Source organism: Microtus oregoni, unplaced genomic scaffold (assembly GCF_018167655.1).
Source record: "Microtus oregoni isolate MIOR12 unplaced genomic scaffold, Mior012 000035F_ref0000213, whole genome shotgun sequence".
NCBI lineage: Eukaryota > Metazoa > Chordata > Mammalia > Rodentia > Cricetidae > Microtus > Microtus oregoni.
The window spans coordinates 1178589-1202103 of NW_024543094.1; the positions used below are offsets into that span (position 1 = coordinate 1178589).

The 23515-nt window shown below is 37.9% G+C and overlaps 1 protein-coding gene across 1 annotated transcript in view; it reads left to right on the forward strand.

The window, feature by feature from the left end:
• The window catches only part of Sugct (succinyl-CoA:glutarate-CoA transferase), a 674235-nt gene that overhangs the window by 69320 nt on the left and 581400 nt on the right, over positions 1–23515 (forward strand). The window contains exon 7 of the mRNA XM_041630811.1: positions 21557–21648. Within this exon, the coding sequence (XP_041486745.1) occupies positions 21557–21648 (92 nt within the window). The remainder of the gene's footprint in view (positions 1–21556; positions 21649–23515) is intronic.

Genomic DNA, 23515 nt, shown 5'->3' on the forward strand with positions numbered 1-23515 from the left:
TAAAAGATTTATTTTTTTTTAATTTGCCTAAGTGTTTTACCTGCATGCATCTAAGTATACTGCATGCATTCTTAGTACTATCAGAGGCCAGAGATGGGTGCTAGTTCCCCTGGAACCGGAGATGTGGACAGTAACTGTAAACTGCCAGGTGGGTCCTGGGAACTAAACCCAGTCCTCTGCAAGAGCAGCAAGTGCTCTTAACTTCTGAGATATCTTTCCAGTCCCCATTGTTCAGGTCTTATTTAGGCTACCATATTGTTGAGGTTTCGCATGTGTAGCTTCCTATCCTATACACATGACACAATCTTGCAGCAATGCTCTGGTCCTATGGCTCTTAGAATCTTTCCAGATCTTCTTTTGAGAGGTTTCCTGAGCCTTAGGGGCAGGTGCTTGTGTTTTAGACGTATCGACTGGAACTGAGTACCCCTTGGTCACTTGTTCTTTGCATTTTGACCAGTTGTGGCTTTTTGTAATGTTTTTGATCTGGTGAAAAAGAGACGATTCTTTGATGAGTTTGGAGAGCTGCACTTATGTGTGGGTATATTAAAATGTTGTTAGAGGTTACACTAGCATAGGAAAGTAGCAACAGTAGGTTCTCTTTTAGGTTTTCACCAGCCATGATTAGTTGGCTAACTTTATAGTGCAGGTCAAGTGTGGAGTAACTATTTATAGATATATGTAATATATGTAATATTATGTCAACATGAAATAGTATGATTCCCTGTGGATTTTCAAACATTAGTGTTAGAAATCTTATTTACACATGTCAGCATTTAGTTGAAGGCACAAAGTATCAATTAGCTATAGAAATTTCAAGTTTCTATAGGATTTATATTTCCTCAAATGCAATAGTGCATGCATCTGCCTTCTAATCACCCCAGTAGCTTTGGTCTATTACTTGAGCATGAATTATTTATTATATACTAGAATCATGGAGCTGACTGGGCATATATCTTGTGGTTCATAATTTAACCAAAGTTGTGGTCCACCTTTTGTTTGGATGTAAACATGAAGCAAAACAATGTATCTAGACACCGAATCTCAGGTTAGGAGGTACAGAGTGGAACAACAATCATGAAATGCATTTTCCTCTCGGGATAACATGTCTCCCACCACTATGCTCTCTGTGTTTTCCTGGATTTCTTGCCACTTTCTATTCTCCAGTTCAGTTTTTTAGAGCAGGGCCAGGAAGGGTGGTCAGGCCACATCTGACCAGCCTCCTGTTTTTGGAACAAAATTTATGTAACTCCAATCCTGCCCATTTGTTTACATGGGGCTTATAGATGTTTTTTGTTTACAACAGTGGGGTTGAGGAGTTACATCAGAGGCCCCAAACCTCACAAAGCAGGAAACCAGGCTTCAGATCTAGAGCATTTGCTATTCATGGCCTAGAGGCAGTGTGAAAGCACATGATGGAGAGAAAAGACATATTTTATTTGTACCCTTTTGAGTTTCCACAGTCTAGGCCCCGAGGATATTTAGGATTGAAAATGTGTTTTGATGAAAAAGTCAGGACTTTGAATCTTGTGCCCACATTTCCAAGTACAAAAATAATTTTCCCCAGTTAAAATGATTACAGAAGTAGTGAGAATGGCTACCAGGAAAATTCATATTTACTTTCACTATATAACCCAGTATTTACTATTTGTTGAGTGTTTACTGTATAATAAGTATCATACTTAGGATTTGTTGTGGTGTTGTCTTATAAATAATATAGAGATGAAAATTTACATATTGGCCAATTTATGAATATTCCCTTTCCACATAAAACAAATTTTTCATGTCAGTATTCATTTTAAAACTAAATCATGGAGAATATAGGACATAATTGTACTGTTCAGCTTAGATAAAAACACATTTTATAGATCCAGCCTTGTGATTTGGGGAAATCATTAACCTGTTTTGAGTCTAACAGCCTGGTGCTGTAAGATGGAAATAGGTCTGCTTTGTTTTCTTTATAGATTGCTAGTGAGTCTGAGATGTAATTAGAATGTTAGGACTGTAGATCAATCCATAGGTATTAAGGAATATTATACCATTAAATATTTTCATATAAATTTGATATTTTTGTTAACTTCTAGTTATATCTGGAACACCTCTTTTCTGAAACTATATAATGGAAGGTAAAGACTCAGTAGTAAGAGCCTGGCTTTATTTTTATTGTTTTTGTAATTTTTTTTATAGTAACTTGCTCCCTAATCACCTGTCTTCTGTATATAAAACAGGAGCAGTGAAACCGTTACCTCTCCAGCAATGTTGTCATCAGAATTAAATAAATGCATAGGTGGAATGTGTAAAGCCTTGCAGTCTTAACATTCACTCTTAGATTCCAAACTTCTCTCTTCTTTTCTTTCCCTCAATACTTCAGATGTTTGCCTCCCATATACTCCCCGCTTCAGCATGTGCTCAGTGCACTTCACATCGAGAGGATCTTTCTCAGAGTGGATTGTGTAAACTAAATGTATTGATCCTTAGATTCAAATGTTTGCCACATTCTCTGGCTCAGTGTGTTCATATTGCTTTAGATTGTGCCAAAGTGCATGGTTACTTTTTCATTGTAGTTTGAATTTGAAGCAAATTTTAAAAGGCAATCTTTTCTATATTAGGAAAAAAATTAGTGAAACCTATATGAAGGCAATGGAATATCATCTAGTCTTTCAAGAATTTTTTTGAGATGGATGCTTAGATAGGCACTCAGGGCATAGCAACGACACACATGCACAATCAATAACTCCTGGGAGGAAACAGCTTACATGGGTCCAAACAATTACAAAGCAGTTTAAGGAATGGGTAGAATCATGGGAACATGTGTTAGGAACTAACTAATTCCATAGTAAGGGTGGCGGCATGTGACTAAGAAATAGTTACAAAGGAAGTAATCATTAAGTTAGCTTTTAAGGAATGATGATTTTTTTTTCTCCCTAGAAAGGGTAGAAAGAGAATTTAAGACAATGTAATTAGTTAGGCACAGGAACTGAGGCTCAGATTAAGTTGTGTTCAAAGACCAATGCAGAGTCCTATGTAGGTAAAGCCTTAAGTAAATTTGGAGGATGAAGCTTGAAAAGTAAGTTGAGGCCAGGCAGTGTTGGTACACATCTTTAGTCCCAATATTTAGGAGGCAGAGGCAGGAGGATGTCTGTGAGTTGGAGGCCAACCTGGTCTACAGAAGAAATTCTAGAAGAGCCAGGTCTACTACATAAAGAAAACCTGTCTCAGAAAAACAAATAAACAAATAAAAACGTAGATCGAGGCCACATAGAGTTTTGTATGGCCAATTATGCGTTTTATCTGTATCCTATTATTAATAGACAATCACTAAAGAATTTTAGAAATGAAATATAATCAGACACATTTTAGGAAGACAGTGAACTGCAGATGAGAATTATATTTGACAAGGGAATATTTAGACAAGTGACCTGCTGTGTGTCTGTTATAGGAGTGGAGAGACAATAACCCCAAACTGTAAATGGAGACTGCTTGTTTGTTTCCCAGCTGCCCAGATCCAAATAATCGCAGAGAAACTAAATTAATTAGAGCACTGTTTGGCCTATTAGTCCAGGATTCTTATTAACTAACTCTTACATCTTAAATTAACCCATTTCTATTAATCTGTATATCGCCATAAGACTGTGGTCTACCAGTAAGGTTCCGGCAGTGGTGTCATTCTTCTTCTGCAGCTATATGGAAACTCTTCTGACTCCTCCTCCTTCTCTCTCTCTCTCTCTCTCTCTCTCTCTCTCTCTCTCTCTCTTCCAGCCTGGCTATATTCTGCCCTGCTATAGGCTGAAACAGCTTCTTTATTAATCAATGGTAATAAAACATATTCATAGAATAGAGAGGGGAATCCCACATCACCAAACAAATCAGAAGCAGGAGAGAGAGAGAGAGAGAGAGAGAGAGAGAGAGAGAGAGAGAGAGAGATTAAAGAAGACTTTGGTACATTATATTAAATAGAACAAGAAAGGAAAGAGAAAGGAACTGTGTAGTATTAAACTGGTAAGCTGAGTACTAGAAAACATCTGGGGATCTGGAAGAAATGAACAGTGAAAATGAGTTTAATATGACAGTTCAAGGGGGAATATAAATCATTAGAGTGAAATACTGTGCAGAGACCATTTCTGACCCTGGACTGACCCATTTCTGACCCATTTCTGTAGGCCCTTTAATATTTTCTTAACACCAACACTTGTTAGATTACACTCATTCACCTACAAATGCATCCATGCTCCCTCCTGCCCATTCAGTAATCAGCATATAGGTACTGTATCTGCTCTGCACTAAGCTTTGTAATGATATTGCAATAGATGTCAGCCATGGGCAATGCTAGGAAAGTGCTCCTCCACCAAGATACATCCCCAACCTGTAATGTAATGCTTTTACTCCCATCTCCCCTCTCAATTGTCAGTTGTAGTCATTTTGATAGTAATGTTGTGTCCTCTTTCTTTATTTTCTCAATATACCATCATGCCTGTAATGGAAACATTACTCAAGAAATGTTAGTTGAGTTAACTTCTGAGTCTAATTGTGTAAAATGGAAAGGAAGCTGTGAATGCTATTCTGGAATAGTTGACTGTGACTTCATGAGCTCTGCCACGTCTTTCCTGCTCTCTACACTGAAACCGTGAACTGAAATAAACCCTTCCTTAAGCTGCTATGGTCGGATATTTGTCACAACAATGGAAAATAACTAATGCGTCGACTATGACACAATAGTCTCTTATAAGATTTTTCTTTTGTGTTAGACATGCTGCTTTGTTTTCTCTTGTGTGTTTTATAAGCATTGTTTAGATGGGTGTGGCCATGTTGACTCCTCTTATCCCTCTAATAAGATTTCTTAGGTTACTTGACATTTCTTTTAATGGCTAATAAGGTTTGTTTCTTCCAAAATTAAACAGATTAAGCTTCAGATTGTTATACAACAGAGACATCAGACCATCTTTCCCAGACCACATACCAAGAGCATCATACTGAGCACTGACTAGATCAAACAGGAACAAAATATTTGTTTAGACTTTCCAGTCAACAAAACCAGCTGTTACTTATACCAAGCAGACTCATCTTTCTTGCTGTTGTAATTCTACGTTGTGTTTTTATTTTCCACTTCGTTAACTTTTGTTACAATTGCTATAATTCTAGATTACAGGCCACTAAGATTCACAGGGTGTGTCTCAAAGATGTGTACTATTATGAGTGATATCAATGCCTGTCTCTTACTATGGAAAATTTCTTGGTATGATGTATTTTCTGGTGTCTAGCAACACTTCCTTCTCTAAAGTATCTTTAAATATTTTGTCCTGTGGTCCCATTTCCTTATGACATATCAACAATATCAACCAGAACCTACCCTCTACTCCAATAAGCTTTGAAACAGCTCCAGATGATGACCTTTGACATAATATTATTATTATTCATTTTATTGTTACAATTCCTTCATCTTTTGCCACTGATTGATCATTTAGGTTGGCTTCCACATCTTTATGACCTCTCTCCCCCATTATTTTCTCTTTTGATCATCACTGAATACCCATTTAATGCAGAATCTTAGGGTACCAGTAAATGAAGACAAGTGAATAAATCTCATGTATCATATTTTTCTTTTTGTCAAATGAAGATAAAATAAAATTTTGAGGTATCTGAGGGTTTTAAATCTCTACAGTATGAAAGATCTGGAGTTTGGAATAGACCCATCTTGATTAACAGATAGAGGTAACAACTGTATCCTGTATCTTAGCCATTGAAGAATCCTAGCATGCTACGGACATCTGCCTGTATTTTGCTTTGCCCTTGGTTGTGTTCTGAGAACTTGACTCTAGAAACAGAGAAAGGATGAAGTTGATAGAAGACCCAAATTCTGCTTTGGAAAGCTGTTGTTTTATTTCTGAGACATATAATTTACAGATGCTAAGTTAATAGCTGACAAATCTTGTACTTATGGGATGAGATATTTGGTCTCTTGTCATGCAACAATTCTTTCAAAAAATAATGAACTTGGAAAACTGTTACTAGTATCCCTGTCCCTTGAGTTGGTTTTGCATAGCTAGGGAGTTCCTTATGCAAAGGTAATCATACAATTTATTATAGAGGGAACTCTGTTAAGAGATGACACAGTGAGTTATTTTATCTGTGTCTTTGGAGAAATATGCTCACCCACTATGTCATAATAAGATTTCTATTAAAGAATATAGGAGCCCTGCTCCTTATCCTTTAAATGGGAGAAACTAAAAAAGAAGGGATTAGACTGTACTTGGCTATCATCAGGATTAGTCATCTCGGTTTAAAATTCAGAGGGCATTGTATCCTTTTGGGTGTAATGTGTTAGAGGAGGGAGGATTTATTTGCCCAGGGTTCCAAAACTTTCATTAGTTAATCTTATCTGGACATACTGAAAAATTTATGATGCGTGTGACCTGAGGCCATGGGTGGGAGACCGAGGCAAGTGGGAGATAGAAATGCTAAGTGGAGAGAGCTTGGGTATAGAGTTTATTTAGTGGGTATTGGGAAGGATATAAGGGTAAGGGGTAAACAGAGACTGCTCATTCGTATCCTGGCTGCCCAGACCCTAATAATCACACAGAAACTATATTAATTACAGCACTGTTTGGCCAATAACTTAGGCGTATTCCTAGCTAGCTCTTACATCTTAAATTAACTCATTTCTATTAATCTGTGTATCACCATAAGCCTACCAGTAAGGTTCTGGTGTCCTTTCCTTCAGCAGCTACATGGTGTCTCTCTGACTCTGCCTACTCTCTCTCTCTCTCATTTCTGTTCAGATTTCCTCTCTGGCTTTATTCTACCCTGCCAATGGTTAAAGAAGCTTCTTTATTAACCAATGGTAATAAAACATATTCATAACATACAGAGGGGAAGGAAATCCCACATCATAAAGGGGTTATGGAGGAGAGAGAGAGGGAGGGAGAGGGAGAGGGAGAGAGAGGGAGAGGGAGAGAGAGAAGAGAAGGAGAGGAGGCAGGAGATCAGCTTGTCTGACGGGAAGGGAGAGATTGGGAGTGGGCAGAGCTTGTCTCTTAATTGGAAAGGGTAACCAGGTGACAGGGAAGGCCAGCAGAATTATAATACATACCTCACAGATATATTTACAGGTGTGTTCTAATTTCTTTTAGGCACTTTTCAACCCAGTCAAATTGACAGTCAAGATTAACCCATTACATGTGACAACCAGGTCTTTTTCATATAGATTATACATGAATGGACCTCCTATTCCTCAGGGTGGCAATAATGATGGTAGGCAGGGTCACTCTATTGAATGTTCAAAACGAGCATCAAACAGCCAAAATAAAGTGACAACAATATGACAAACAATCCCCAAGCCCTCGCATATAACACCTTAAAGCAGAAATGCAAAGAATTCTTATTCAAAGATTCTTTCAGTATGACATTTATCATACAATTCTAAATCTCTTTTTTACTTCCCTATAAAAAATGTCACTTTGTAAGGCTAAGTGAAAGAAAGTGAATCTTCTCCAAACATTAGTGGTTTTCCTTAGAATAGGAGCATCTGAGGAAAAAAAAAATACCAACCAAATCATTCGGGGGCATCATGTACTCTTTTGAGTCAGAATAAGAGACATGATTTACTACTAAAGAATGCACTTCTTAATCCTTTGCATCCATGGTGCTTTTCTTGGAAATTATCTACTAAGTGTAGCATGTGGTGGTATCTTGGTTGCTTCCACTGCCTTTGGCCAGTTTTGATCCTCATCCCATTTCTCCATAACTGTTTGAGGGAATTTTGAGAGAAAGCACAAAGGCTGGCTGGCTTCTTGCTGTCAGATTAATGCAGGATTCAGAATTACTATTTCGTTTGTTTTATTTTGTTTTGAGACAGGGTCTCACTGGGGAACACTGGCTTTCCTGAAACTCTCTATGTCTATAGGCTGGCCTCAAGCTCACAGAGACCTGCCTCTGCCTCCTGAGTGCTGGGATCAAAGGTATGTACCACATGCCAATGATTAGAGTTATTCTTGATACTCGGGTATCCTTTCTGGCTGTAATGATATTCCCAGAGTGTTGTAGAAATTTATTTGTATGTGATTACAAAGTCAGCATGCATTTTAAACAAACCTAATGTTTAACTTGAGCCTCACGACATCAAGAGGAAAGCAGTTTTGTCTCCTGACCTTGTAATCAGTCTGTTACTACATATTCTTGGGCCATCAAACATCAGGTTGAGTGAGAGGCCTTGAGGGATGATTGAGGAAGCGCAGTAGTCAAGCTTCAAGAGGAGACAACAAATTGTGAGTCTCTCATTTCATTGTCCATTTCTTTAGGGCTGAAGTGGGAGCTGCTCTGTGTGGATTTTCATAAAGCAACCCAGGATTGCTCCGTTCTTGAACCCATGTCATACATAACATAGCTCATTTTGAAGAAGAGCGCCAGTCTCACCTTATTGTTCATTCCAGCGTAGGAACTTGCAAATCATTTGGTTTTGGGCTACCCATAAAGGAACTTTGAGCCTGAGCTGACTCACCCAACACAAAATATCTTGACATTATCTGACTTTACCGTGATGATTGTTGAAAGATAATGCGTATTCCTCTAAGTGCTAGTTTATTTAAAACCACGAAGAGGGTAAGTTTATTAAAATGGAGTCACATTTCTTGTACTGATGTTACAGGGACCAATTTTTATTCTAGAGTCTTGTGGCCAATATGAATACCAAATATGTGTTATATTTGCTCTTAATATTTGTTATGTATTAGCGAAAATAAAAATTAAAAGTCAGTGTTTATTTGTATAGTGTTGTCACATACTTTGTAGTTATTACACCAAATATATCGTTATATAATAAACAATAGAGTTACAAGATCTACTTTAATTTAAAAGCTCTTATTCTTTTACTAATCTTAAAACTAATAAAGTTACTTTGAAAAGTTTGGCACCAAGAGGATTTAAAAATGGAAATAATTTTAATGTTACTACCTTGAGGTAATTACTTAATCTTTTGGCACAAAGTTCTATAATATTTTTAACTTAAAAATCTTTTCAATCGAATGTTTAGAGTTTCTACTTTTTTTATTCTTTTATTTAAATGCTCACAGCTCTGAAGAAATGGTTCAACGAATTTATCATTTCAAGTGAAAGGAAAAGACCTTATTGGGACTTCTGGGAGGATTTGGCTTTTACTCCCTGGGGCTTGGTGAATAAGTGGATTGGTACGTGATTCATGCCCAAGATATTTAGAGAGCCAGAGGATGTCTGGAGGACTGTGGTTTGGGAAGCCACTGCAGTCCTGCTGATATTTCCCGTGGATTGGGGTGAGAAAGAAAATAACATTGTGTGCCTTTGGTCTGTCCAAGAGAACAGAGTAGAAGGGAACTGGTGTGCTGATGATGCCCAGGGCTTGAGACAGATTACACGTGACCAGCTGGGAAAGGAAGAGAGCCATCAGGATAGAGATCCTTGCCATTCGAAATCTCTGTTGGTGAAGTGAGGGAGATCTTTCAGGCTCTAAGAGAAACAACACTAGATCACAGAGGTAGGACCAGCCATGATCTTTATTCATTCCTTCCTGACTAAGGAGATGGTAGAACCTGCTTAGCAAAATAGTGTGGAGCTGAGCTCTGCTACTGTTGGTCACTAATGGTTTTTCTGAAGTGCCATTGATTTTGTTGGTAGTTTTAAGCTGTGAATTAGTGGAATAAACTACTAGAAATGAAATGATTGCCTCCTGATTCCTGTGTTGGATGCTTGTTTCCTTCTTGAAATTTTGTTTTTGGGACTAGACTTGAGGGACAACTTTGGTTGAGGTTTCCTACTCTCTTCATAGGTTTACTCTTAACTTTCTCATCAAATGATACTTCTGTTGTTGCTGTGAAGTTCAGAAACACTGAGAGGCCTAATAATGCCTTATTGTGTTTTTAAAGATACTTATTATTGAGCATGCCACATCATGCATATAGAGACCAGAGAAGAACTTGTAGGGCTTGGTTCTCTCCTTCCATCATGTGAATCCTGGGATTCAGGCTCTGTATCAAGTCTTGTACATACTGAGCTGCCTTGCTGGCCCTCCTGTATTGTTTTAAGGTTGTTAGGCCCTCTCTTCAGTCTTACATGAAATTCTTTTTTAAATTGCTTTTATTGAGACTGAAATTCTAATGCAGATAAAATGCGAGTTCTTAGATTAGTGTGTGTGTGTGTGGAGGGGTGAGCAAGGACAGCAGCTGGTGATATGACCCAGTGATAGAGTGTTTGCCTAGTATGTGTGAGACCCATCACTACCCATCACTAGAATACAAACAAACAAAATCCCCAAATACTCACAACAAAAATCAAATACTAACAACAAAACACAATAGCTTTCATATTTATGTAACTTTGAGGAAGTTATGTAACTTTTCTAAACTGTAAATTTCTTCTCTAAAAATTTTAGATTTGTGTGGATTTAATGGATTAATATTTATGAAGTGTTTGATATCAGGAAACATGTTTAGGAAATGGCGGGTCTTTCTTTTTTGTGATGACATCTCCTCTCCCTCTTATAGAGATAAATTAAGGGGATTTTAGATGCATGTATGCTGGTTTGAATAAAAATGGTCCCTGTAAGTCCAGAGGGAGTAACACTATTAGGAGGTGTGGCCTTGGTGGAGCAGAAATTGTGTCACTGGGGGTGGGCTTTGAGATTTCAGATGCTCAAGCCAGGCCTAGTGTCACACTAGCTTTTCCTGCTGCCTGCCCTCCAGATGTAGAACTTGCAGGTCCTTCTCTAGCACCACGTCTGTCTGCATGCTGCCATGCTTCCCACATGAGGATAATGGCCTAAATATCTGAACCTGTAAGCCAGCTCAATTAAATATTTCCCTTTATAAGAATTATTAAGGTCATAGTGTCTCTTCACAGCAATAGATACCCTACCCAAGACAGCTTGTTAGTATTGCTTGCAGAGTAATTTATTAAACTATGCAACTGGATGTGCAGACATGTTTGTATTATATTTTTCTAGTTTGCTCACTGTTACTGTGATAAAGCACCCTGCCTAAAAGCAACCCAGGGAAGGAAAGAAAGTTCCATGTCAAAGTCTGTCACTGAGGGAAACCAAGGAAGAAATCATGGAGGAACACTGCTTGCTGACTCCCTTGAAGGCTCATGCTTACCTAAACTTTTTACACATTTCAGGTCTTTCTGCCCAGGAATGGTGATGCCTCCAGTGTGTTGGGCCTTCCTAATCAATTAACAATCAAGAGAATCCCCTGCAGTTATGCCCACAGGCAAATTTGATCTGGACCATTTCTTAATTAAGATTCCCTTGTTAGATGACTCCGGGTTTTCTCAAATTGACAGTTAAAGGTAGTAACTAGGACATTTTTGCATTCATCTATCTATCTATCTATCTATCTATCTATCTATCTATCTATCTATCTATCTATCTCATCATCTAGACTAGGCTGACCTCAAACAAACAGTAAAGTACTGGGATCAAAGACATGTACCACCATACCTAACCTGAATTTTTATTTTAATTTTAAATGAACCATACAGATTACAGATATTTTACCCCTTTGACTTTAAACATTTCAGTTTATATTTCATAAACCCAAGGATTTCTATCATGTACAGTACAATATCCAAGTCAGAAAATTAACATTGAAATAATAGTATGTAATTTTAAGTATTTTAAAAAAATTCTTTCTATTTAAAAATTTATTTATTTATTTTTGTTTTGCATAAACACCTGAATGCCAGAAGAGGGCATCAGATCCTATTTTAGATGGCTGTGAATCACCTTGTGATTGCTGGAACTGAACTCAGGACCTCTGGAAGAGCAGCTATATCTCTTAACCACTGAGCCAACTCTCTAGCTCAATTTTAAGTAATTGATAGAAAGACCTGATGATATTTTGTCCTTTAAAGCTAAGGAAAATATAAAATATTAATCTAATTCAATTGTTATGTCTTAGTCTCCTTTATTTTAGGTTTTCTTCGTAGTTCACCCGTGTTTTAAGTGTTTTGCAATTAACCAGTCAATTCTGCGGCTGCTTCCGATAGAAACTGGTGATCTAATTTTAAAGGTTGTTCACAGATAAACCACATTAATCATAATTTTAAAGGTTGTTCAGAGAGCAAGCCACATTAATCACATGTTTGGTCTTTGAACAATGTCCAAATTGTTGGTTTTCTTGATCACAGTTTTGTTCCAAATATTATATAAATTGTTGGTTTTCATGGAAATATTTTGTAAAATATTACTCATAGTCATGAAGGACAACAATTTAATAACTGCTTACAGGACCTTGGTAAGTGGTGGTGTGACCTTAGGTAATCCACTTAGTTACACCGTTGTTTTCTCATGGTTATTAAAATGGGACAATGAAATGTATTCCATGTAGTTAGTAGGAACACACATGAGATGGCTATGAAGCATGAGTGTGGTTCCTTGAAATAGCAAGTACCCTTGTCATTATACTTTCATAACCCTAACTTGCCTCCTTGATTTAAGTTTTCTGATATTGGTTTGTGGGCTTGTTGAACTGGAATCCTGCTGCTGTGTTTGTAACAGGAGGGAAAAAGAGAGAGAGGGGGAGCGAGTGAGAGAGATGGATATGACTGTAGAAAGACACACCTATTAAGCTGAAGATATGGTTGTGGAACAAATTTCAAACAGAAACCTTTCTACAATGCTAATAAGAAAGTTGAGCAAAAACCCACAATATGGAATTTTGGTCCCCTCCTCTGATCATGTCTCAAGAAAAGCATGACGAAGGAAGTACTCACAAAACAAAGAACAAGCACTAGGAAAAATACTTTCTAGAGAGCTCGCCCTGAGTTTGTTTCTGAACTCATAATCCCTGTATAGTACAGAGTGGCTAAGAATAGAGAATGAGCCCTGCTCCTCAGATGGAGATCCAAACCGGGAGCTTGACATCTCAGCGTGAGTTTGGAGTTGACTGCTGAGGCTCTCATGTTGAGTGTCACTTAACATCTTTGGGACTCATCTTTCTTATCTCTATGGTGAGAACTTTTGGCTAAAATCTAATTCATATCTAATACTACTTAGTGTATTTTCATTTTATTTTATTTGTTTTTTGGTATACTTTTAGAGATACAAAATTCAATTAACATACCCTTTTAGAATTTATTATTATTGTCTTACATATTATTCTGAAAAAGTGATAAGAAGTACAGAGTATAGTGTAATGAATCTTCAGTGCCCAGTTTAATAATTCATGATTTGTAGTAGCATTTCAATTGTATTTTAATAATTAAAGCTTGCCTGAAGATCTGAGAGTAAAACAGCCCCATTGATCAGCCTTACAGACCAGGTTATGGTAACACACACCTTTAATCCCACACTAGTTTGCCATAGAAACCATGCGGCGCATGCCTTCAATCCCAGTGGTGCACGCCTTTAATCCCAGCCCTAGAGAGGATTATAAAATGGGAGGAGACAGCTCTCAGACAGGCTCATTCTGAGATTCCTGGAGTCAAGATCTCCATTTTCAGACTGAGGTTGTGGTAAGAGCCAGTGTGTGGCTGCTTTGCATTTCAGATCTTCAAGTTGAACCCCAATATCTCTCTCTGAGTTTCTATTAATTGTGCTTCAATGACTTAGCATGTTTTATTCATAATTCTATTATGGATCTTCCACTGCATGTTTATAAGTAAAATTCAGAATTCACATAATTTCCTTCCTAATTATAAAGAATATATGCTATAGAAAATGACTATTTCAATTCTCAGTAAGACTGTTGGGATGTCTCAGCTTTACTATCTGAGTTCTACCCCTGGAATCCACATGGTGGCAGGAGCGAGCCAAAGCAACTGGACTCCACAAAGACCCTGTGGCAAGCATGCATGGAACTCTCTCTCTCTCTCTCTCTCTCTCTCTCTCTCTCTCTCTCTCTTTTTCTGTCTCTCTCTCACACACAAACACATCCACATACACAAATTTAAAGCCCAACTACTGAATGTACTTATTACACATGATTAAAAATATTAATTAATATAGTTAAGCATGTAATTGCCATTCAAATTACTCTCTCTCAAAACTGAAAATTGAGTTGAGATTCAAAATTAGGTCAAATATTCTCTTTACCTCACAGCTCCTTCCCAATCTTTCATTTCCCTTGTGATTTTCTTAATTTTCTCTTTTGTCCTGTCATTATTGTGTTCCTATGATGTTTCCATTTTTTTAAAAGTAGTAAATAGACAAATCTGTAAGTAAGATTATTCAGATTTTTATTTGTGTTTTCTTTTAGTCAAGAATATTTAATAGAAAATGATGTTTGTTTTTCTAAGTATCACATAATGATCTCTTTTTGTGAAGGTGGAAGTTATTAATAATGATTGCCTATGATTATTATCAATAATGGTTACCTATATCTATTAATTCAGTAGGAAAAACATAGAAATGGGCTTTAACTCTGCCATGTTTTATTCACTGTTTGTAATGCTAGGGTCTCAGGTGGTAAACTGCTCGCTATGCAAACATGAGCACCGAAGTTTAAATCCTTAGAACCCACATGAAACTCAGGGCAAGGTGGCTTGTGTCAGCAGGACAGTGCTAGGAGATCAGTCAGTATGGAGACAGACAGATCCATGGTGCTCTGAAGCCACTCAGCCTCACCAACCAGTGAGTTCCAGGTACAGTGAGGAAACTCATCTCAAAGAATAGGTTTAAGTGACTTAGAAAGACATCTGACCTTCATCTCTGGCCTCCAGATGTGTACATGTAACACACGCATGTACACACACTATTTTATCATCAAGTACTTGAATACTCTGGGTATAGGCTTCTCAGTGAAGGTTGGGTAGATGCAAACTAATCCTCACTAATCTTCACAATATTAATTTATTCTCTAGTATATGACAATTGCTATGGGTGATTAAAATTTCATTATGAATCCACAGAATTTCACACACTTTATGTATTTAAATCCACTGCAGTTTGGATTTCTCTATTCCCAGGCATTTTCAATGGGTAGAAAACAAGCATTTAAATCAAACATTAAAAATACTGAGTCTATTTTCTTATTTTAATTAAAAAAGTGTGTGTGTGTGTGTGTAGGCCTATGTGTTATGGCACGCATGTGGAAGACAGAGGGGAATTTGGGGAACCAGTTCTGGCCTTTCACCCATTGAGGCTGGGTCTCTTCTGTTTCTGTTGTGCTGTCTCTTCCAGACTAGCTGGCCTGTGAGCTTTCAGGTGTTTCTCCTATCTTGACCTCCCATCTCACAGTGGGAATGCTGGTGTTACAAATGCATACCACCCTCAAACCCAAGTTGGCAGGCTTTCTTTAAAAGTGGTATAACCTGCTGAGCTGTCTTTCAACTCCTATTATCATTTTAATTCTCCACACTATAAAACAAATAAACAACCAGCTGAGAAAAGAAGCGAAGTGCAGATATCTGTGTACTTTGACATACTTTATTATTCATCGCAAACTATTTTATGGCCTTATGCTCTTCCAGTGATGGTTTATTGTTAGAATTTCTGCAGCTTTTGGAATATTAGTATTACTTATCTAACCATATCAAAATATTTATATTTCATTTTTATGTGTGCTACTGGCACAGGTGTACCCATCTTTGAAATATCTTTCTTTCTTATCCCTAACAGTCTGTCACTGACCTGCTTTGTGTCTTGGAATCAGATACCAGATAGTGGAGATGGGGAAAATGGGGAAAATAGCATAAGCAGAGGGCCAGAGGAACTAAAAAGAGCTGTTTATGTCTGGAGAACAACTATACTGAATGCAAATAGTTCCGGGGTGTGTCAAAAATAAGATATATGGAATGGTGAAGTGGCTGCATCATAAAGAACCCAGCATAGCATGTTAAGGACTATTATTATTTTAAGCCTATGGATAATTGAACAAGAATTTTAGTATGGAAACACCTCATCAGATTTTGGGAAGTTCTTTGTATCAGGTGAAAATTAAATTGAGGCAGGTGAGCAGTAAGTGAGGGCATAAGAGCTTAGATAGATGTGGGTGATATCTGGAAGGTCAAATAATCAACCAGGAATTACTGGCCAGTTTGATACGAGCAAGGAATAAAAGAAAAGAGTTGAGGGCAACTCAGGTTACTTGATTGTGTGTATGCTGAGGTGTGTTTTTCTTTAAATGTGATGGTGAAGATAGGAAAAGGGACAGTTTTGATTAGTGGTCTGTGAGCTGGAATGCCATTTCTGTATAGGGCATCAACAGCTTGTAGTCCCTCAGAATTTTGGACGGAGATGTCAATGCAAACACAATTATACATAAATACCTTTATATTCAGGAACTCATATTTGTATCCAGATAATACTGCCTGTGCGTGTGATCATAGCAAATGACTTAATTTTTGTTTCTGCTTCTTCTTCTTCTTCTTCTTCTTCTTCTTCTTCTTCTTCTTCTTCTTCTTCTTCTTCTTCTTCCTCCTCCTCCTCCTCCTCCTCCTCCTCCTCCTTCTCCTCCTTCTTCTTCTTTAAATAAAAACCGGGAATGACACTTCCTAACTTCTGGATTTCTTTTTGTATGAAATAAATGATCTAATTAAAAATTCCTTACAGTGTCATTACCCTTTTAGGCATAGAGGTTGGCAATGCCTGGCTTTTTCTACCATCTCAGCCTTTAGATGCTTGGATCACAGGCATGCACCGCCTTTCCTTGCAGTTGCATACTCTCCCTGCATTTTATAGAGATCACTGGGACCTCACAAAGCAAGGATAAGGCAGGGTCTGACAAGAGGCCACTAAAATCACCTAGATGAGCGATGCTTCATTTTGTTCTCTCTCCTTTTGTTATCATCAGGCTAGAGCCCCATTCTGAAGCCTCAAGCTGCCCTTAGGCTGTTCTCTTTCAGGAGAGCTGGATCTGAGCAGGTGTATATAAGTATTGAGTGCCACTTACATGCTGAGCCGGCCCCACACAGTCCAGGAACGGGCTCTCTGAGCAGCATTCATTCAATTATGTTCTTTTGGGCTGTGTGCTGAGCCTCAAATCAATTTGTCAAAGGGTTTTGTGACTTCCCAAAGGGCAAGCATTGGTAGAGAGGGTATTGACACTGTGAGGTGTCGCAGAGTTACAGAGAGCATGAGTGCCCATGTTAGTGCTGCTTCCTAAGACCGTGAAGGAGAGGAGGAAGACGTGGAGCGGAACACTATTAAGAAGAAACCAGTCAATGCAACTAGGACCCCACGTTTACTCACATTCTCGGCCTGCAAGCTTTACTCTATAGTCAGTGTTCATGGAAGCCACAAGATGGCGAGCTTGTTCCTCACAGTGAGAGTAAGTGGGGGCAGGGAGGGGGAAGGGAGAGAGAGGAGAGAGGAGAGAGGAGAGAGGAGAGAGGAGAGAGAGAGAGAGAGAGAGAGAGAGAGAGAGAGAGAGAGAAAGAGAGAATAGTGTGCTTTTCTACAACTGCCTTAATTTCAACAGAAAAAGAACTGATAGTTTCATTTTCCTGTTAACTTTGGATCATAAGCACACTTGTTTTTGAAATTGTAAAAATAAAAACAAAACCCAAGTGTTTGGATTTCATACTCAGATATTTATCGGATTTTAATAATTAGTTTTCACATTACCAACAGGAAATTTAATTGTCAATACTATTATCAAAACTGTTGATATTACTAATAACATTTAAATAGTTAAGTATTAGGTGAAAAGACAGAATAATTTTTTGGCACACACACATTTACATGTGTACATACACACGTATATTACTTTTTTTTTGGGACAGGGTCTCTCTATGTAGCCTTGGCTGTTTAGGAAATCACTTGTAGGCCAGGTTAGCCTCAAGTTCACAGAGATTAGCCTACCTCTGCCTCCCAATTGCTGGAATCAAAGATGTGTACCACCATACCCAGCTGTATTATATAATATTATTATTGCCACATTCTTTTGTCCAACGAGCAGTATTAAGTTCTAACTGTAAACAAATTTTTCCATTTTTTTATGTATGTCAGACAATTTAATTTAAATATTTAGGATATCTATTTTTATTACTTTGACTTACCTTAAGGCGGGGTTTCTTATGCTATTCTAAATATTGTATGGAAGAATGTAAGCTCATGTATTATTGGTGAGTTAATATATGTTTATTAATTAATGATGTTTAATATTCAATGTGAAATTCACTTTGCTTATGCTGTGCAGTCAAGTTGAATTTTGACAGTAAATGTGTGAGATAAATGTCTGTATTATCATTTAGGCTCAGAAAAATTAAATGAATTGTTGGTGCTTTAATAGTTGGCAGAACCATAATTTGAATCTAGATTTCTTCAACTCTAAAGCTCACTCTCTTTTTCACTGTGCTTACTGTCTCCAGTGTCACTCTATGTATTTCTTTACAAGAAACACTGGGAAATGACAATTTAATTAGGGGATTTGTGTTTCACTCGTTATGAACTGAAGAAAAAGAATTTATATCACAAGGCAGCTGTTGTGATTTTATTTTATAAACCGTTCAGTTTTCTCCGGAGCTTATTTCTCTGCAAGGTCATCTAGAAGATTCCATTTAGAACTGCCGATGGTGAGAGGCCTTAGTTACTCTCAGTTGGGGATTTGGATTTTCTGTTTTTCCTGAGGCCGAGCTCACTGAGACATCATCCTTCTTGTGACTCCTGTTGAGCTCACAGTGGTTTATCAGGCACAGTGTTTCTGCTGCATGCCACCAGCTATGCTGTGCCCCAGGATGCTGACCCATGCTGGAGTGACATTGCAGTGAAGACTGAAGCCTGCGCTACTGTACCACTAACAGAGGCAAACTAGCTGCCCTGAAATCCATTGACTTGGACTTGGAGGAACTTTCCAGATTTGTTCATGGAGATTGCTGACTTGTACTTAGTTTATTTTATTATTATGATCTCTTCATAAGTCCCCTCACCCCACTTTTTTAAAGCTCTAAAGAATACTAGTTTAGAAACTATCAGTTTTGATTTTGAAATTAATGGAAAACATCTTTTTTTTTTTTTAAACGTGATCCAGGACATCCCAGTTTTTTTAAACTGTGTTTTTCTTTTATACAATAGTGTCATTGGAAGATAAGATTGTCTATAAATAGTGATGATTGAAGTGAAATGATAGGCTTATTACAAATTTGCTCTATTTTTTGTTTGAAAATTTGCATAATAAAGCACAAGGAAACATATGGCACATTTTTTCCCATTAATGATGAGGCATATCAGCCAAACTTGTTGGAAATACCAGCACTTTGGGAAATATTGAAGCAGGAAAGTTGAGAGTTCATGGCCTCTGGGACTATAGAGTAAGTTCTTTTCTTAAGATCCAGAAGCACAAACAAGCAAAGAGACAAATATCTTTTACTCTTTAACTATTTTAATATCTTAATATTACCTCTTGTTTCATGTGAGGATTTTTATAGACTTTTATTTCTAACAGAGATAATTATGGCAGCAGATATGTTTGGGTGGATTAACTAATGGTTAGACCGTGTAAACACTCACTTCTTTTGCTTCTTTATTTATAGATTGATCTTGAAACACTGATTATTTTTAAATAATAAATATTTATTCCTCCACTAACTGTCATCAAACATTATTAGAGGCTGAGGATACAGCGTCAATCAAACAGGAAACATTCCCAGAGGTTGCATTTCAGCATGAAGGAAACAACTGTAATCAATAAACAATTATATTACACATCTTTGAGGTTAAGAGTTATGAACACAAATTGCATAAAGGGAATTAAAATTTGATGTAGGCTGCTTTCTATAAAGGGCCACTAAGGGAGTTCTTTTTTTCTTTTCTTCTTGCTAAGCAAATATTAAAGTCGAGGACTGGAGGGAGGGAAGGAGGGAATGAAACGGGATGCTCTCTTGATGTCTGGTGAAGCAAGTCCCCAGGCGACCCCTTCTAGATACTTATAAAGCATGGCATGTACAAAGAGATGCCAGCAAAGCTCATTATTTGTTCATTTTCTGGGTAGTAAGTGGAATTTGGAGACACAATCCTAACTCTCCTATTATAACCTTTAGGACTAAACAATAAGAACCCAAGACAGAAAAAAGGAGAAAAGGTTACTCATATTCTCTTGATTTTTGTCTTCCCTTCTGAACAAAAAAGTCAGAAAGAAAAATAATGTACTTAAAATAGCACTGTTAGGTCATGAAATTGTTTTATTTATAGCTATTTTTTTTTTGAGGTAGAGTCTAGCAATGTGGCTCAGGCTAACCTCAACGTCTGGGTTTTCCTTCCTTGGTCTCCCGAATGCTGGGGTTACAGGGATGCACTGTGCCACCATATTCCTGAAACATGTTCAGTTTTGCTTGTTTTGTGGGTGGGTGGGGGCTAATTCTGAAGCAGAGGCTATTGAGGAATGCTGAGTACTAGTTTACTTCCCATGGTTTGCCCAGTTGGCTTTTTGGGGGGGGGGCGGAAATGGGGACATTTCGAGACAAAGTTTTTCAGTAGTTATGGAGCCCGTCCTAGAACTCGTTCTGTAGACCAGACTGGTCTGAACTCATAGAGATCCTCCTGCCTCTGCCTCCCGGGTGCTGGGATTAAAGGCATGCGCCACCACTGTCTGGCCAGTTGGCCTCTCTCTCTTTGTCTCTCTCCCTTCCTCCCTCCCCCTCTCTTTTACTCTTCCTCCATTCCTTTCTCTCCTCTTTCTTCCTTCCTTCCTTCCTTCCTTCCTTCCTTCCTTCCTTCCTTCCTTATTGTTTTTGTTGAGCTATACATTTTTCTCCACTCCCCTCCCTTCCTCCCTTCTTCCCTTCTACTCTCTCCCATGACCCCCATGTTTTACTCAGGAGAACTTTTCTTTTTCTTTTTCCTGTGTAGATCCATGTATGTCTCTCTTAGGGTCCTCTTCGTTGTCTAGGTTCTCTGGGGTTGTGGATTGTACAATATGTAGTTTTAAAGTTTGTCACTTATAATTTATTTGCTTAGTTGAAAATATGTAAGCATAATCTCGGGAAATGCACTTTGCTCCCCTGTGTGTACTGGCACACGGAAGAAGAGCAGGTAGTGTCTAGTGAGGCCTTGGAGCTGAGCTAAAGTGCTATAAATGGAGGCCTAAGGAGAGAGGAGGTGAAGGCTGGCAGATGAAGTTTGTGCCCCATGTAAAAGGGGGGCTGTTACTTTACTTGGTTTGCTGCCGTGGGAGAGTATGGGATAACATTGGTTATCCTTTCTGATTTTTAAAACAAGCCAGTAATTGTGTTTTTGCTTTCTTGGTTTCTCAATGTAACTCTGAAACTCGCTCTGTAGACCAAGCTGGCCTCGAACTTAGAGGTTCACCTGCCTCGGCCTCCTGAGTGCTGGGATTAAAGGTGTGACTCACTACCACCTGGCTAGGAATTGTGTCTTGTGTGCTATTTTTATTTTATTTTTTTAAATTGCTGTCAACTAAATAAAATCATTTCAAAATGTTCTAAAGGCCAAACAAAACATTCCTGAAGGTAGTATGTGGCCAGCAATGTAACAGGTTTTTGTTTTCCATAGTATAATTATACACTAGTTAATTCTTACAATTTCCATCAAGGGGTCATACAGATCTAATTGGAAGAATACTGCACAATTTCTGGATGTGGATGGTTTTTAGCACACTTCCTTACCCCGTGTAGCACTGAACATCTGTTCTTGTTGCAGGATATGGCCAGACGGGGCCCATGTCTCAGAGGGCAGGCTATGACGCTATTGCTTCTGCTATGTCAGGCCTGATGCACATTACAGGGCCTGAGGTAGGTATTCTTAGAATATTCTTATTTATTTTTCTTATACATGCCAGAAATAAAATATTCTTCATTAAGTTAACCTTGAATGTATTTTGGAAAGAAACAGTTAATGACATTATTAAAATACAGTGCAAGTGTGATTCTTGTAAATGAACTGAAGCTTAAATGCCAACTCGATTTCATGGAAAAGAGAAAGTCTTTTTATTGATAGCATGTGATGAAGCCCTTTTCTTATCTTTTTGTATTATGCAAGCATAATCACCTATTAGTGACTTTAGAAATGTTTCTTCTTCAAAAGAGAGTGGCTGACTAGATGTAGAAATCCTTTTCTGTCAGAGAACTAGCCTGAATTTAGTAAGTATACATAGGAGACACTTTCTTTTTCTCCCAGAATATTTTAGGTAGTCGTGTGTTTGAAAATTGGTTACTTAAAGTGACAGAAGTAGTTGTGTTTGACTTGCCATTTGTATCACAGTCTGAATTATTTGATAGTATAGACCCCTCTCAATTGACAGTGTGTTGTGGAGTTTTTAAAAGAATGCAGGTTTTCAAATGTGTTAGATCAGAGCAAAGACTTTTTGGGGAAAATGGCATGAACATTATTAACATAAAACAAAAGCATAATTTGAAAGCCTAGTAGGTAAAATTAAAAGGCATCCGTTTCTAAACAAGCGGGATTGGTAAGTTTAAAAACCTTTTACAGCAGGTGTTCCTCCTCTGAGCTACTTTTCCTAGCTAACTCTAGGCAGATCACTGCACTGCTAGGATAAACCGAGGCAGAGTGACCTCCTTTACAATCTTTCATTTAATTCAAAGCAGCTGTGAGGTTTTAATGCCTTCAGATACAAGGCATCCCTTTGTACTTTTATCTTCTGATGTTTCATTTTTAGTCATAGAAAAAATGTATGTAGCCCTTCCTTAAAATAACGTGGGGATCGGCTTTCTTTTTGTCCATTGAGAGAACAGAGCATTGACATATCTCTCTTTGTTCAATACCTAGGCTCCACTTGGTAAAGATGTTATTATTGTTAGTAATTTTGTTTAAAGGCACTGAACTCAGTTGGGAATATGTGAAAACATTTGGTATCTATCAATCCTTACTAAGGGCTAAGATGAATGAAAACTACCAAGGTGACAGACTTCTGGGGTTTTATTGGTGAACTGCACAAATTCTGATAGGGTAGCCACATAGTATATGCTCGGCCTTATGACTTCCAACGTTTACTTTCTAGTTAGCTTACAAAGCAACACATTTTCATTTTCACAGTACTTTATTTTAGTTGTTTTTCTCACCTGCTCTTCTCACTCCTACCCACTTTACCACAGTACCCATATATATTTATAGGTATTTAATGTAATTTTAGGTAAATAAAACTGTGATTCTTTATGACTTTTTCCAAACATTCTTATTCCTACTGTTAGTCCTCTCTCCCTCTTCTGTTGTATTGACTATCTTCCCATTTTCCCAACTAATATCCCATTTCTCCCCACTTCCCCTTTCATACCAGCACCATACTGCTGGTCCCTTCTCTAATGCCTTCCCCACTATGGTACCTTTTGACTTTCCTACTTTTTGTGCTTGCTCCAGATTGTGGTCTCACATCTGACGATGTTGGAGCTAGGAACCATATATAAGAGAGAACATGTGTTATTTGTTGTTCTTCTCTGTATTGCCTCTGTCAATGTAATATTTTTCCTACTTCCATCCATTTACTTACAAATTTCATAATTTAAGTGTTCCTTACAGCTGAATAATAGTTCATAGTGTATGTGTGCCACATTTTCATTACTCGTTCATCAGCCGAAGGGCATTTGGACTGTGTCCATTTCCTAGCTATTGATTTCAGAGCAATGACAGGCATGGTTGAAGAAG